Here is a 16,955-nt window from a genome sequence, read left to right on the forward strand (position 1 = left end):
AAACCGCATCCAACAATACATTAAAAAGATCATACACCATGACCAAGTGAAATTCATCCCAGGGATGCAAGGATGGTACAATTTTCACAAATCAGTAAATGTAATACATCCCATAAACAAAAGCAAAGACAAAAACCACATGATCATATCAATTGATGCAGAAACAGCATTTGATGAGGTACAGCACCCATTCATGATAAAAACACTCAGCAAAGTGGGAAGAGAGGGAGCATTCCTCAACATAATAAAGGCCATATATGAGAGACCTACAGCCAACATCATACTCAATGGGCAAAAATTAAAATCTTTTCCCCTAAGATCAGGAACAAGACAAGGGTGTCCACTTTCACCACTTCTATTCAATATAGCACTGGAAGTTTTAGCCACAGCAATCAGACAAGAAAAAGAAATAAAAGGCATCCAAATCAGAAAGGAGGAAACAAAACTGTCACTGTTTGCAGATGACATGATAGTGTACATAGAAAATCCTATAGACTCCACCATAAAACTGCTTGACCTAATAAATGAATTTGGCAAAACAGCGGGATACAAAGTCAATATCCAGAAATCACAGGCATTCCTGTACACCAACAATGAAACAGCAGAAGCAGAAATCAAGAAAAAAAAAATCCCATTTGAAATAGCAAAAAGAAAAATAAAATATGCAGGAATAAACCTAACCAAAGAGGTAAAAGACCTGTATTTAGAAAACTCCATAACACTCAGGAAAGAAATCAAGGAAGACACAAACAAATGGAAATATATACCATGTTCATGGATTGGAAGAATTAATATCATCAAAATGTCCATACTACCAAAAGCAATTTACACATTCAATGCAATACCTATTAAAGTACCAATGGCATATTTCACAGACATAGAACAAACACTTCAACAATTTATATGGAACCATAAACGACCCCGAATAGCTGCTGCAATTTTGAGAAAGAAGAGTAAAGTAGGAGGGATCACAATACCTGACACTAAACTATACTACAAGGCCACTGTAATGAAAACTGCCTGGTACTGGCATAAAAACAGGCACATAGACCAATGGAACAGAACAGAGAGCCCAGAAATAAACCCAAGTCTCTATGATCATTTAATATTTGACAAAGGAGGTAGCAACATAAAATGGAGTAAAAATAGCCTCTTCAACAAATGGTGTTGGGAGAACTAGACAGCCATGTGCAAAAAATTGAAACTTGAGCACCAACTTACACCATCTACAAAAATAAATTCAAGGTGGATAAAAGACTTAAATATAAAACGTGACGCCATTAAAGTCCTAGAGGAGAACGTAGGTAGGGAAATCTCAGATATTTCACGCAGAAACTTTTTTATTGACTTGTCCCCTAGAGCAAGGGACATAAAGGAAAGAATAAACAAATGGGACCTCATCAAAATTAAAAGCTTCTGCACAGCTAAAGAAAACAGTATCAAGGTAAAAAGAGAACCAAACTGTATGGGAAAACATATTCGCCAATGAAACCTCAGACAAGGGTTTAATCTCCAAAATATATAAAGAACTTACATGACTGCACTCTAAGAAGACAAGGAATCCAATTAAAAAATGGGCAGAGGACTTGAACAGACACTTCTCCAAGGAAGACATACAGAAAATCCAAACACACACGAAATGATGTTCAATATCGCTAGCTATCAGAGAGATGCAAATTAAAACCACAATGAGATACCACTTCACACCAGACAGAATGGCCATCCTAAACAAAGCAACAAACAACAAGTGTTGGAGACGCTGTGGTGAAAAGGGGACCCTAGTGCACTGTTGGTGGGACTGCAGACTGGTACAACCACTATGGAAAGCAGTATGGAACTTCCTCAGAAAACTAAAAATGGATCTGCCTTTTGACCCTGCAATTCCACTGCTGGGACTCTATCCTGAGTATACTAAAACAGCAATCCAAAAGTACCTATGCATCCCAATGTTCATAGCAGCACAATTTATAATAGCTAGATGCTAGAAGCAACCTAGATGCCCATCAGTAAATGAATGGATCAAAGAACTATGGTACATTTACACAATGGAATTCTATGCAGCAGAAAGAAAGAAGGAGCTCCTACCCTTTGCAACAGCGTGGATGGAGCTGGAAAACATTATGGTAAGCGAAACAAGACAGGCAGTGAAAGACAAATACCGTATGATCTCACCTTTAACAGGAACCTAAACAACAAAACAAAGAAACAAGCAAAATATAACCAAAGACACTAAAATAGAGGACAGGCTGACAGTGACCACAGGGAAGACAGGGGAGGGAATTTCAGGGGACAATGGGAAGGGTTCATGGGAACAAATTTAAAAGACACATGGACAAAAACTAGGGGAAGGGTGGTAATGGGAGGGAAGTGGGGAGGGTTGGGAGGGTGGGCTGGATTGGGAGTAAAAGGGAGAAAACTGTACTTGAATAATGATTAAAATTAAAAAAAAAAGAACATTACACACCACACACACAAAAGTATTATTTCAAATATGCCATTTCACATCTGTACTCTCAAACCCCCACCCCCCTCCAATAGAATATCTTTTGTTCTTTTCTGTGGCTGCAATAGAATAAAAACCAGTGATACCAAAATGAAAAATAATGCTCTGGAAATCATCTTACTTTGAACTCATCCACACTATATTCATTAGACTAGGCATTTGGAGCTTTCTGAAAGGCTCACAAATATCATGAAGTCAACAAATATGTTGTTAACTCTGAGGAAATCAGAGTACCAACATTCAAATATAGAATAATGTAGAACTCAACAATTGTTTCCCTAAATAACCAAACCTTTCTAAGTGCGTACATATGTAATGAATCAAAAGAAAATAATTTTTATGACTAAGACACAAACTAATATATCTATGAGACAACACTACAGAGGCAAATGTTATTTGATAATGTATATTTTGCAAAACCCAAAACCTTAACGTAACTGCACAGGACAGAGTTATAATTCATATTTAGTGACAATGGAAACAATCTTGGTGACTACACTATGAAGTGGTGGTAGAACCAACCCCAGAAGTCAGGTCTCTGGCTCATACCCAGACAGCTTTTCACCTCACACTATAAGCACCCAATATAATTATCATGAAATTTTCCTACTCTCAAATCTGTGAATCATGACCAACTATGATTTTAATATTTTTACCTTATCTTTTAATAGGTTATTAGCTCCAGCTAAAAAAAAATCATATTAAATGCAATAAAGTGAACCCTAACTTTCTTTTGTAGATTGATCTTCAATGATTCTGATTTACCATACGTGAATAACTTATACTTTAAGATAATTTGTAATTATTCAAATACAAAGCAATCATCTGTCAATTAATTACTCTGGCAATAATTTGCTGGTAGCTGGAATTTTAATGTTAACTAAGGAACTTTCTTAGTTGTTCTTTTGTGACAAGATGGGTTCTGTTGGCCTTCTAATATTTCACTCTCTGCTCTAATAAACCACAGACCCTTCTAAGTTCCTGTCACTGCTAAACAATAAAAATGTGAGAAACTTTCTCTTTCAAAGCCATACTACCAATCATAATCTTTAGTTTTCTAACATTATTTTTGGTTTTTAATACCTTTTTCTAATGGAGAGATTCTATAGCATAGAGTTTTATGGTACAGAATCTGGAGCAAAACATCCTGAATTCAAATTCCAACTCTGCTATTTACTAGCTGTGTGGCTTTAGGCAAGTTACATCCCTCTTTCTTCAATTTCAATGTCTGTAACACAGGCATTGGGATAATAACTGTACCTGGAGTTCACGGAGTTATGGTCAGAATAAAGTCACTTAGTAAAAGGAAAATGTGCCTGGCACCTACTAAACCTTCCATAAATGTTTACTATCATAATCTTTTAAATGCCATCAATCTAGTAGTCATTTACAGACAATTGTGTACAAAAAGTAGGTTTACTACAAATGTGAAAGAATGTTCCTAAGCCTTCATAATACTGAACATAAATAGCTCAAGGACATGTAGGAGACCATTCTGTGTGGTGTGGGCCCATCTCCCACTCAGAGATGCCCAAGTCCCATGCCCAAGAATAGGTTCTCCCGTGGGGAGTCAGGCCTGAATTGTACCTAGACTGCTGTGAGACTTGCTTTTGCAAAAACTCCCTAACCCTTAATTGAGACAGCAAGTGCTTATGTAACTTCCTAAAACCCATGCTAAACCTTCCAAGGATGAGTGTACCGGGTTCAACCACTTTTCCCTTTGCATTTGGAAATATCCCTCTTCTGTGATGTGAGTAGTGGCATCATTTCCTTTGTTTTCTGTAAAAGGTAACCACCTAAAGCGAACCTGTGCATAGTAAATGAGGACCATCATGTGATGTGCTGAGAAACCCAATAAAGGCCTGTCAAAGCAAGTGCCCAGGCTTTTTGCTCCTCTTTAGAGAAAAGCCATGCTGTCCCTTTTCCTCCATAGGACTCGGTAGTCCGTGTGAATTTCCTGTGCCTCATCTACAATGTGGCGGACACCCTACAAGCCGGGATCTGCATCAAAGGGCTTTTTTAAAATAAATATGAAAAATTTCAGATATAAAAGTTAGAGAGACAACATAATAAAAATATTTCAATTGTAATATTTTAATTCTCAACTTAAAAGAACTAAAATATTATAGTTAAAACCTTCTATATACATCTTCCTGATGTATCTCCCTCCCTGAGAATATCTGACTATCCTTGCTTCAATGACTATCAGTCCCATCTGTATCATCAGGCTTTAACTTTTTTCTTTTGTTTTATATATTTTGAAACTGTACATATTTAATATCCTGAAGGTATCCTCTCTAATTTTTTTCTCAAAAATCATATTATGACACTTATACATACTGATTCATATAGCTCCAGTTCCAATATATTAATTTTAACTGATGTACAGTGTTCCTTTCTACAAATATTTTACAAATTATTTATACATTCTCTCATTGATATATAGGTTTCCTTTCTTAACAATGAATGCCATGACCATTCTTGTATATGCCTCCTTGTGCACATGTGTAAGAGTTTCCCTAGGGCAGTGCTTTCAAACAGTGTACACGTTGGAATAAATTTACTGACTGGTAACAAAAACATCAAAGTATTTAGGATAGAAAATACTAAAATGCTTAACATGTATAAAGGCAATTTTTCTTTTCTTGGAATGCTGTTTACTTGATATAGCACATGTTCAAATGAAGTCAGTAAGACATTGTCTTTATAGTACCTAGAAGTTAAATTACTAGGTGACAGAGTACACATTTTCAGTTTTATTAGTATTAACCAATTTTTCCATTAATCAGTGCTTCATGCATCCTTGCCTGTCATTTGGTATTGTTCTACTATTTAATATGAATTTCCACCTTTGTAAACTGCAAATTGATATACTTTTTTTCTCTAGTGGGCTTTCCAAATAAAAACAGAACACAATCACTAAATACCCAAATGACAGCATTTTATCAGTTTTCTCAATCCTACTAAGTAGTCATCTCTCAGGAATCAGTGTGCTTTTATTCTCTGCTGTATTACTTTATAAAAACCAAAAACCAAAAACAAACAAACAAAAAAAACCATCAAAACTAAAAAAACCAGGCTGCATTTTTATCACATAATTTCAGGAAAGCATACTGAGGACAAGATGAATAGGTATGGTACGCTAGTTAAAACTATACTGATGACTAAGTATAGTAACTTCATACGTACACAGCACATTCTTCTACTCATTACCATTGGCATTAATATTACCAATGGTATCAAAATTATAGATGGCTAATTCCTAACATAAAAATGTAGCTGTACTTCAACAGGAAAATCTTGTTCAACATATTTTTATAAGAATCTCTAAGTCTAATTCTAATTTCTAATACCTTTTTGTCTTACCTATTAGATTCCTAAAAGGTTTGTTAACTTCTAGGAGCTAATATCCTATTTAAGTAGATAAAGTATAAAATAAAAATGCAGCATGTTTCTGAATACTCCCCAATTTAATTACAATGTAACTTTTGATTTTACAGATATTTTTCTCATGCAGAAAAGTTCTCAAACCCTTGAAAAGAAGAAACCCTTGATCTTCATGTATAATTTCTTTTTAACACTTTAATCTCTGTTTCCAACTGACTCATTCCACTTACAAAGGTAATGTTTAGCTATAGGTGTTGGGAGTTTCCAATGCAAAGATTTAAGTAAAGGGTAAAAAAGTAAGACAAGAGGGAAGGTTTAAGACAATCATAACATGGACTAATTTTCATAGCATTCTGGTACTAGAGACTCAAACAACTACAAATAAAGTCAGGATACACTTTACCTGAAAATTGAGAGAAATAAAAATAGAACTAGAGAAGTATAATTCTGGCACAAAATTTTTTGTTTTAACTCCACTTTACAGCATAAAAACTAATTATGTTCATATCTATGAAAAATGTATCTAATTTACTGATCCTCACAGTTATTGTCTTTTTTGGAAGACATGAACGTTAGTATCTGGACTTAAGTTTTTATTTTGAATTACTTTCTTGGCAGATGGAATTCAAATATTTTCTGCTTAAAACAAAAAGAAATTTAACTATAATGAATCTTAATTAAATGTTTCTCATACTATCCTTAAAGGTGCTTTCCTAATAAGAAAGTTGAATAAATTGAAATGACTACGATACAAATTCCAGAGAATAACTCCGGGCTAATAATGGTTGTTTTCACAAATACAATTATCTCTCGTGTACAAAACATGTCATGAGAGTTCCAAAGTGAAAAATAATTATGTTTCAAGAAGGTCCACTAATCTAAATTGTAGCACAATGAATTCATATCTTAACCAATTCTGTCACTAATATTTGGCTAAAAAAATTACATTTTCCATGATAGAACAACTACAGAGAATTTATTTTGAAATAGTCTAGGGGAAAAATAAACAGCTTAAGGAGTTATTTGAAAGTCATGCTACCCTTTGTTAGATTGTGAACAAGAACTTGAGAACGGAAATTATAACCTAAAGATGAATAAAATAAGTATTATCTTAGAGAGTGTTAAATGTTAGTATAGAGGAGTACAAGGAACAAACACGTAAATGATGGAGGACAGTAAAAGGGGTCAAAAAAGGTTTTTGAGAGGCAGTAATGTTCAAGTGCAGACCTGAAGAGCTGATACATTCCTGTTTGCTAATTAAATCTATATACTTCAAAATGATCAGTTATTTAAAATACTTTAGAAATTTAACATATTTATAAAACTGGAAATATTTTTTGTCTCATTTTTGTTGTATTATCGATTAGTGACAACAGTATAAAAATAAATGGAAAGGCATACATAGGGTCTCACACAAAGCAGCTGATATAGCTTGTTACCATATACTACACCTTAATTTTCTTATTAACAGAATGTTAGATTTCATGGACTTGTATAATAGTTCTGAAAATGATTTTGAAATGTTTCCCTGTAAACAAATGAAAACTCAACTAGAAAATAAAAGACACATACTTTTCATCTACTAAAAATGGTTAAAATCTTTCCTGTTATCTCTTCCTCCACTGAGTTGTTTTTACAGCCTAATGATTTTTTAATTATTTTACCATCACTAAAATTACAGTCTTTCTTTTATTGGTTGGTATTAAGACTTTCTCATGATCTTTAATGTTTTACATTTTGATTACGTATAGATGTGGAAAATTTTCCTTGACTCACTCAATATTCACTGTAACTGTTTTCAATCTAAAGATTGTTTTTGAAAGTAAATTTGTAAAATTTCAGTTATCTCATTAATAGTTCTTTCCAATACTTGTCTTTGTTTCAAATCTCTGTGAAGCCTCTACACAATCCCCCATGTATCAGAAATGTCACTCCTTATTTTCTATTCCTTATACTATGCCTGGGTAAATTAGATGGTATTATATTCTAATTTACTAAACAGTACAAAGTATGAGGTATAATCAGAAAAAGTCTAGCCATTGTTAATATAACAAAAACAGTTCACACATCAATGTAACCTGGCAGCCAAGGGAGACTGCATTAGAATGCATGTGTGTGAACAATGACAACTTCACTGCACTAGTCAGTGGGTGCGGTAGAGCCACTGAGTGAGCATGTGTATTATGTGGCCGTCACATTCAAAACGACTGAGTAGAGCAAGGAAACTGCATCAGATTTTGCGTTAAGCTTGAACATTCCTCCATGGAAACTATTCAGATGATTCAGAAGGCCACAGCTATGGGAAACTGGTGATTGGCTGCTTCATTATAACAATACACCCACTTATGCATCACATGTCTTACAGAGTTTTTTGAAGAAACATCAAATCACCCAGGTGATTCAGTCCCCCTACAGCCCAGATTTGGCACCCTGCAACTTCTGCCTTTTTGAGAAACTAAAATCACATTTGAAAGGGAATAGATTTCAGAACTGTGATGAGATTCAGGAAAATATGACGGGGCAAATGATGGCAATTAGGAGAACTGTGTGAGGTCCCAAGGTAGCTACTTTGAAGAGGACAGCTGTCACTGCCTATATACAATGTTTCTTATATTTTGTATGTCTTCAATAAATGTCTCTATTTTTCATATTGCATGGCTGGACACCTTCTGGACAGACCTCATATTATCATGCCTAGGGCAGTTCTACACATGCACATATACGTCAAAACTCATCAAACTGTACAATGAAACATACCAGTTACTTTATGTTAATTTTACCTCATAAACTTGTAAATTAAGAAAAGACTGCATGGCAGGTACATAAAGTTTTTAGGTGTTTTTTTTCCCCCCAAATACATTTATCAGTAGTTTATTATAGTATGGGTAGCTTATGTAAGAAAGAGGGTATGAAACTCCAATCAGACATTTCATACTCAAAGGGCGTGGCCTTATTCAAAAGATCTTTATATAACTGAATTAAAGCAGAAAGCAGAATGTCTGTCATATTAAAATAACAAATTTACTTTTTAAAAAACATTTTCCTACAGGGAGTGGAATATATGGGGATTAAATTGTAACAAAAATATAATAAATATTAAATTAAAAATTATTTAATTAAAAAGAAAAAAAAACATTTTCCAGGCCCTGGCTGGTGTGGCTCAGTGGACTGAGTGCCAGCCTATGAACTGAAATTCACTGGTTTGATTCCAGGAGGTCAGGTCACATGCATGGGTTGTGGGCCAGGTCCCGGACTGACTGATCAAATGTGTCTAAAGTTATCTGTTATCTGTGTCTCTCCAACTAAATGCACCAGTAGCAAACAGTAACAAATGTGTGCATGTGAGCCATCAATTCTTATGAAATATGTTCCTTAATTATGTAGTCTAGTATTTTTAAAGGTCAGAGGTTTCACAGAAAGACAAACTAAACTCATTTGCAATTTAGCATGACAAATATGCTTTGGAGATACTCTGCTTCTACTTTGATACACAGAGCTCCAGGTAAAAGAAAGCAACATTATGAAACTGTTGCATTATCTACAGGGGTTCCCTTTTCTCCCATCTTCACAGACTGTTAGTTAATTTTCATGGAACAAGATGAGTACCACAGAACAGGAAGCAATGCAATTAATTTTTTCAAATATGAAGATAATTACATCTTATGATGATTGCATTAACTTAAGACTACCTAATTAATATTCCACCAATACAAATGCAAGCACATAGGGTGCTTCAGACAGTGTCAAGTTCTGAATTTGGACGAATGTGGCAGTGGTGGTGGAGGTAACACATTCCTCCACAGTAACAGTATGAAATTAATTTAGCTTTTATAACCAAAGCTGTTTTCCAGAAAACAAAACAAGGCAGAGTTTCATATCTCTATATTGTCCAGAACCACAAAGAAGTAATAAATTATGTTAAAATCTAAATATTTAAAAAAATCTCTTACCGGTATCTATGAACAAATATACCCTTAAAAATAGAGTTCATCATATTTTCAATTTCATCTTGATTTTCTTGTAGCTGAAATAAAAATGAATTAATTAAAATGTTGATCATATTATTTAGAACAATGATTTTCAAACTTTTTCATTTCATGGTACAAACTATTAAAATTCTGCAGCATACCAAAAATATATACTTTTTGCTGATTTGACAAAAAAAGGTATAATTTTGATTCATTCACACCAGATGGACATTGTTGTGATGGCTGTTGTCATTTTTTAATTTAACAATCTAAGTGAAAAGAGTTTAATGCCCTTGATTAAATAGTTGAGTACTGCATGCTTTGAAATTTTTTGCAGCACATCGGTTAAAAATCGCTGATTTAGAATGAAGAGTTCCAACTGCTTTAAATAACTGGTTACTCTTATCCTGGGTAAATTATTAATCATTTTTCTCACTTATTGTGCAATGGATATCTGACCTTACCAATATGCTTGCATTATTTCTACAGCTATATTACAGTGGTTTTAGAACCTCCTGTGTCTCTCTTGAAAAGTGCAGCAAAATTCCTATCTCCAAAATATCACTTGTTTGGGCACTAGGGCTCAATTTCTATACTTCTTTTGTGCAAACCAGGTCCCTGGGCTTGGTTTTGCCTTTCTTGGACAGATCACCCATGACTATCATACTTGTCACTGCAGAAGAAACTTCCAAATCTACCTAAAGAATCCAAATATAACTCTGTATCTAATTAGCCCATGACTGTGAGTAGATGAAGTTCCCAGTATAGTAGGCATATTAAATGAGAAGTTAACATGGATCCGAGCCATCAGTGCTGGAATATAGCAACAAAATAAAACACTATAGCAATGTTAATAAATTTTAGGCAACCCTGTTATCAGTTCAAGTTTGGGTTTATTCACTGCTCAAAAGGACTGTGTTATTTCTTATTCTAATTTGTTTTGTATTAATACTCAGTGAAATACTACTGGTTTTAACTGTATACTCCAATGTGAAAAAATTTGTCAGACTTACTTTTTCTGTATACTTTGTTTCAGGTTTTACTGAAATAAGTTTAAAAATACTTTTATACTAAAGCATTCAAACTATAGCAAATTACTTTTAAGTTTTAAAATTTATTTTTCCTGCATTTATTATTTTTAATAATAATTAGTTTATAACAATTATATGTTTGGTTAGCAGTACTTACTAAAGCTACAGTTCCAAAATTTAATCCCATGGTATTTCAAACATGGTATGTGTTACTGGTTGAAGTGTGCTACTCAAAAAATCATAGGCTAAAGTACTAAACCCAGTACTTCAAACCTTATTTGGAAATAGGATGTGGCAGAAGTAATAGGTTAATATGGGGTTATACTGAAGTAGGGTGGGACCATAATGCAGTATGACTGGTTTCTTAAAGGAGAAATTTAGAGACTGACACACATATACAGGGAGCAAGCCATATGAAGATGAGTTATCTTCAACTTCTAGCTTACAAAGTTGTAAAAATAACTTCCTTTTCTGTAAGTCAGTCAGTTTGTGATATCTATTACAGTAGTGCTAGCATGCCAATACAGAATGGATGATAATTTAATCATAAACTTGTTGTTTCTTGTTGCATGTTATAAGCCATTATTCATTGATAGCAGTCTATCTGTAGCAATGTGATGAGCCTTTCTCCAGTTAAAACAGATTAATACTGCAGATCTAAAATTTTATTTCCTAGCAGATGAATAAAAATATTACCTACTAAAATCTCAGTTTGAAATAATTTTCAGCACATATATAAAAATTTCATTATAAAACTGGGACCAATCTTATTCACAAGAATGCCTTATACATTTAGATAATATGTAGTCTTTGGCTTTCTCCTAAAAATGCAGGCTTTACTGGCCCTTATTTCTCATGTTAATGCTTATCATGTTTTCTGTATCCATAGCATGATAATCTTAATGATTTATCTAACTCCCATACTATATGCCTTCAAAAGCACAGTTGTTCTGGGATTTTCTTCTGACAAGAGACAGCCGTCAGAAATCACTGGCTGAACACTGTAGTTTCATTTAAAAACTTTGAGATCAAAGAATATAACTTAAAAAAGTAAATTAAAAAATACACAAACTGTTTTACAGAGAATAAAAAACTAATATATAGTTTACAGATTTACAGAACATAAGAATTTCAGATACCATGAAACTTACCTCTTTGCGCTTCTGAAGTAGTAACTCCAACCTTTCATTGGCTCTTTTCCCAATCATTTTATTTCTTTCAGCTTCATATTGTCTCTGTGTATTATCCTGATGAATACTTAGGTTTAAGGCAACATTCACCAAAGCAGTCATCAGCTTCATGGCTATGAAATAAAGGAAGAGTACTGAAAGAGTAGTAAGGGAAAGAGTACTGAAATAAAGGAAGAGTATGAAATAAAGGAAGAGTAATATACTATTTAACTAGGAACAACACCTTCATCCATAATATTACAAATCTGTAACAGAAACAGATGAAAAGAAACTACTCAATTTCTCTTTTACAATCTAGGCATAATTTAAGTTAAAAATAAAAAATTACTTTATAGAAGTAAAGTTATCAGCTTAGTCTGTAACATAATTTTCTCTGCCTCACTATCACTATAATATGACTCACTAACATTTTTCTTTTAAAAACATCCTCATCCTAATCATCAGCAGGATGGATTTAGGTAGTATCTTCTACAACCTATCTCCCCAGTACTCACAGCTTAGTGAAAGCATACTAATCTGACCACCAGATCTGTGTACACAATTCCTTCCTTAATACTTTTTTTTTACTTAGATGTATCAAAGGTGCCTCAGATGTTCATAATCAGTTCATGATCTGTTCCCCAAAGATGGTCCTCTACCTGTATTGCTTTCCTCAGTGAATGGCATAACATAACCCCCAACCCCTGAAAAACAGGCTGATCCACTAATCTCATTAGAGTCATTAAACATGCATTCTGTGCATTTCTGATTGACCTATTTTCCCCAGTCACAGTGTTAATGTACTTTTCAATGTTCCCTTGTATTTATAAAGCTTGTTAAATATTTTCAAATCTCTATTTCAAGTTCTCTAAGAAAGAGGCATGACACAAACCTTAAACTTTTGTCTATTCATATTATTTTCATTACTGAGATGGTGAAAATGTAGGAAATATTGGTAGAGGAATAAAAGGGCTTGTGCTGGTAAAACAATTTCCTTTCATACTCTTCTTTTTAGTTATTTCTACAAATACAAATGATCAGTTATAAAAATGAACTGATCCATGTTTTAGAAAACTAATCCACTTATCTTCAAGCATATCTATAACTAAATTAGAGCATGTACTTCTTTTAAAATGCCCCTACTTCCCAGGGACTTCTGGTAAAGACTGAGGTGTAAGAAGATACACTTTGTCTCCTCACATGACCAAAAGAAGGACAACAAAAAATTAAAAAACAGCAAACAACCAGAACTGGCAGAAAATTGAATGGTACGGAAGTCCGACCACCAAGGAGTTAAGAAAGAAACAGGCAGCAGAGGGGTCAGGGGGAGGAGATGGTGTGCAGCAAGGCAGCAGCTGGGGAACCCAGTGGTGAGGCGGCAGCTGACAGACCAGGGCAAACCAGGTGGTCTCAAAACCTATGGCTATATTAACCTGTGGGGGTTGTGGTGGTGGGAGAAACTGCCAGCCTCATGAGAGAGTTCGGTGGAGAGACCCACAGGGTTCTAGGACTTGTATACAAACTCGCCCACCTGGGAATCAACAACAGAAGGGAGCAATTTGCTTGTGGGTAGTGGAGGAAGTGATGGAAAGCCCACTGAGAGCTGAGCAGGTGGAACTGTTCCCTCTCAGACCCTCCCCAAGATACTGTGCCACAAGGCAGCATTGTGGGTTGCCCCACCCTGGTGAATACCTATGGCTCTGTTGTTTACAACATTATGGGCAGGCTGAAGTAAAAAAAATATGGCCCAAATAAGAGAACAGGTCCAAGCTCCAAAAACAAAACTTAGCATGAAGAGACAGTCGACCTGTCAGATGCAGTGTTCAAAACACTGATAATCAGAAATAGCTGAGTACAATCACAAAATAGAGGAAGAAGTGAAGGCTACCCAAAGTGAATAAAGAAAAATGTATAGGGAATCAACAATTAAGGGAAGGAAACCCAGACTCAAATCAACACTTTGGAACAAATGAAAGAAAAGAACACTGAACCAGAACACAATGAAGAAACAAGAATATTTTGAAATCAGGAGAGGCTTAGGTACTTCCAGAATGACTTTAAATGTTCCAACATATGAACCACAGGGGTGCCAGAAGGAGAATAGGAAGAGCAAGAAACTGAAAACTTATTTGAAAACATTATGAAGGAATTTCCCCAATCTAGCAAAGGAAACAGACTTCCAGGAAGTCCAGGAATCTCAGAGAGTACCAAAGAAGTTGGACCCAAGGAGGAACACACCAAGGCACATCATAATAACATTACTCAGGATTAAAGAAAAGGAGAGAATCTTAAAAGCAGCAAGAGAAAAGGACAGTTACCTACAAAGGAGTTCGCAATGGACTCTCAGCTGATTTCTACAAAGACACCTTGCAAGCAAGAAGGGGCTGGAAAGGAGTATTCAAAGTCATGAGAGGCAAGATCCTACATCCACAATTACTGTATCCAGCAAAGCTATCATTCAGAATGGAAATGCAGATAAAGTGCTTCCCAGATAAGGTCAAGTTAAAGGAGTTCATCATCACCAAGCCCTTATTATATGAAATGTTAAAGAGACTTATCTAAGAAAAAGATGATCAAAAATATGAACAGTAAAATGACAACAAATTCACAACTATCAATAAACGAACCTAAAAAGCAAAAACAGAAACTAAGCAAACAACTAGAACAGGAAGAGAATCAGAGAAATGAAGATCATATGGAGGGTTATCAGTGGGGAGATGGTAGGGGCAGAATGGGGGAAAAGGTACAGAGAATAAGAAGCATAATATGTAGACATAAAATAGAAAGGGGGAAGTCAAGAACAGTGTAGGAAATGGAGAAGCCAAAGAACTTATATGTACAAACCATGGATCTGTACTAAGTGGGGAGGGAATGGGGGGTACCAGGCAAAGGGGACAAAGGAGAGAAATAAATGGGGTAACTGTAATGCCATAATCAATAAAACATAATTAAAAAATAAATAAAATGCCACTACTTCCTTTTAATGCTGTATCTCTCTCTACTTCCCTTTAATGCTATATCTCTCTACCTACATTATCTACACACACACACACACACACACACACACATACTCTATCTCTCTATTCTGCAGCTCTATCTACAAAAGGGATTGCTACTGCCCTTCAACCAAAATATTAGATAGGCAGAAATCCTGAAAACAAATTTAAGTTAGAGACTATTTAGAAATGTATTTAATAAAAATGCTTTCTTTTCCCTGATGCAATGTCTCAATAGATTCAGAAATATTATAACAGAGGCTAGTGATTTTATAGCATTTGACACATTGTCAGTAGATGATCTCATAGTACTATCAAGACTAAAAGTATCTTTTAAATTAATCTGTATAAAAAAAGGAGAATAGCTCAAAGACAGGAGGGATCTGGGGCATTCAAACTTTCCAAGTCAGGAATAATATTTAACAGACCATGCCATGACCATACAAAGTCTTACCCAATGAAGCTTAACTCATTATATACTTCTAAAAATCAAGGAGTTAGAAAGCATTAAAATTAACACCAAACCCTGGCTGGAGTTCACCAGCAGTAGCTGACACAAAAACTTTTCTTGAATTTAGTAATTTTTGCTTTCAGCTATATATCTCCTTGTTAACCCAGATCCTAAACTCCAACTGTCTTTGTGTAATGACCCTCCACTCATCCTAGACATACAAACAAAATGAATGAACACACTAAAGGAATGAAAAATGTAAAATAATGACCAATACATTTTCAGAAAAGTATTATGATTCTGTAAAACCTAAACTTCATTGAAATTTTTATTTAAGCTGCCAACATATAAGCAAATAAATAGCTATTTGAGAAAAACTTCTAATTTAATGACATAGATACACATATGCATTGTGATGCCTTAGTGAGTCTACTGAAAAAGACTCATTTCCGCGTAGCGTGGGCTCTAAATTTTATTGGCATTACTAACAGAACCATTTTATAAATTAATATTGATCCTACAGAAATTCAGCCTGGATTTTGTGAGGTGGGCTTTTAAGTGCCTTCTCCTTGTCTACCATAGAGAAGAAAACTTTATTTATCCTCCACATATTAAGTGCTGTCTTTCACTTATTTTGGTACTATAAAATGGTAAACTTGTGCTACTCAGAATTGAGGTTTGCAAACAGGTGCTAACAACAAACAGCTGTTGCCAGTTTAAGAACAAAAGATGTTTTTAGAAATGTCCGTTAATAATCTGACAGTACTCTATATACGTCGAATCTAATAATGAAATGACTTAAAATATGTATTTCATTTCTTTTGAAAATCATTTTACTATATTTTACAATGTACTAGGTTATAACAGATTGGTAATTTAAAAGCTAGTCTTTCACCACAGATTTCATGAAGCACTTGTTTCATGCTTCCCCACTCATCTATCAATCCAACAAATACTGAGCAGTGCTCCATGTACTAGAAATATAAACATTAACAAGACAGTACCTGCTCTCATGATTTTTTGCATCCTAGTGAGAATACAACTAACAAACAGAATATACAAATAAAAAACTATGTCAATTAATGAAAAATCTACAAAGAAAACTAAAATATGGTTAAAAAAATAAAGTATGGTAAAAAAGGATAGAGAGTAAAGAGGGTGGTCAGGCAAGAAGGCCTCTCTGAGGAGCTGATGTTTAAGCATGAAATGAGCGAATGAGCAGTTGATTGATTATATGAAAGAACAGTGTTCTATGGAGAGGGAATAAAAAGTGCAAAGGTTATGAGGTAAACTGTTAAAAGGAGGGCACATAAAAGAGCAAGGTGGTTAGTGTAGCTAAAGCACAGAAATAGGCAGAAGCAAGAGATGAGGTTGAGGAGAAAATCAAGAGGCCATTTATAGGAGTTCTGCTAGGATCAAATAAGATCTCAGGATTATATCTAAATGAAGT

At 34.6% G+C, this 16,955-nt stretch overlaps 1 protein-coding gene across 2 annotated transcripts in view; it reads right to left on the reverse strand.

Annotated features, from left to right (window-relative positions):
* Positions 1-16,955, reverse strand: part of STAG1 (stromal antigen 1) — a 381,447-nt gene that overhangs the window by 150,321 nt on the left and 214,171 nt on the right. For both annotated transcript variants that reach the window (XM_028518410.2, XM_028518412.2), the window contains exons 8-9: positions 12,041-12,192; positions 9,841-9,914 (exon numbers count right to left, since the gene is read on the reverse strand). In XM_028518410.2, coding sequence (XP_028374211.1) covers positions 9,841-9,914; positions 12,041-12,192 — 226 coding nt within the window. The remainder of the gene's footprint in view (positions 1-9,840; positions 9,915-12,040; positions 12,193-16,955) is intronic.

Source organism: Phyllostomus discolor, chromosome 7, assembly GCF_004126475.2.
Source record: "Phyllostomus discolor isolate MPI-MPIP mPhyDis1 chromosome 7, mPhyDis1.pri.v3, whole genome shotgun sequence".
NCBI classification, from domain to species: Eukaryota; Metazoa; Chordata; class Mammalia; order Chiroptera; family Phyllostomidae; genus Phyllostomus; species Phyllostomus discolor.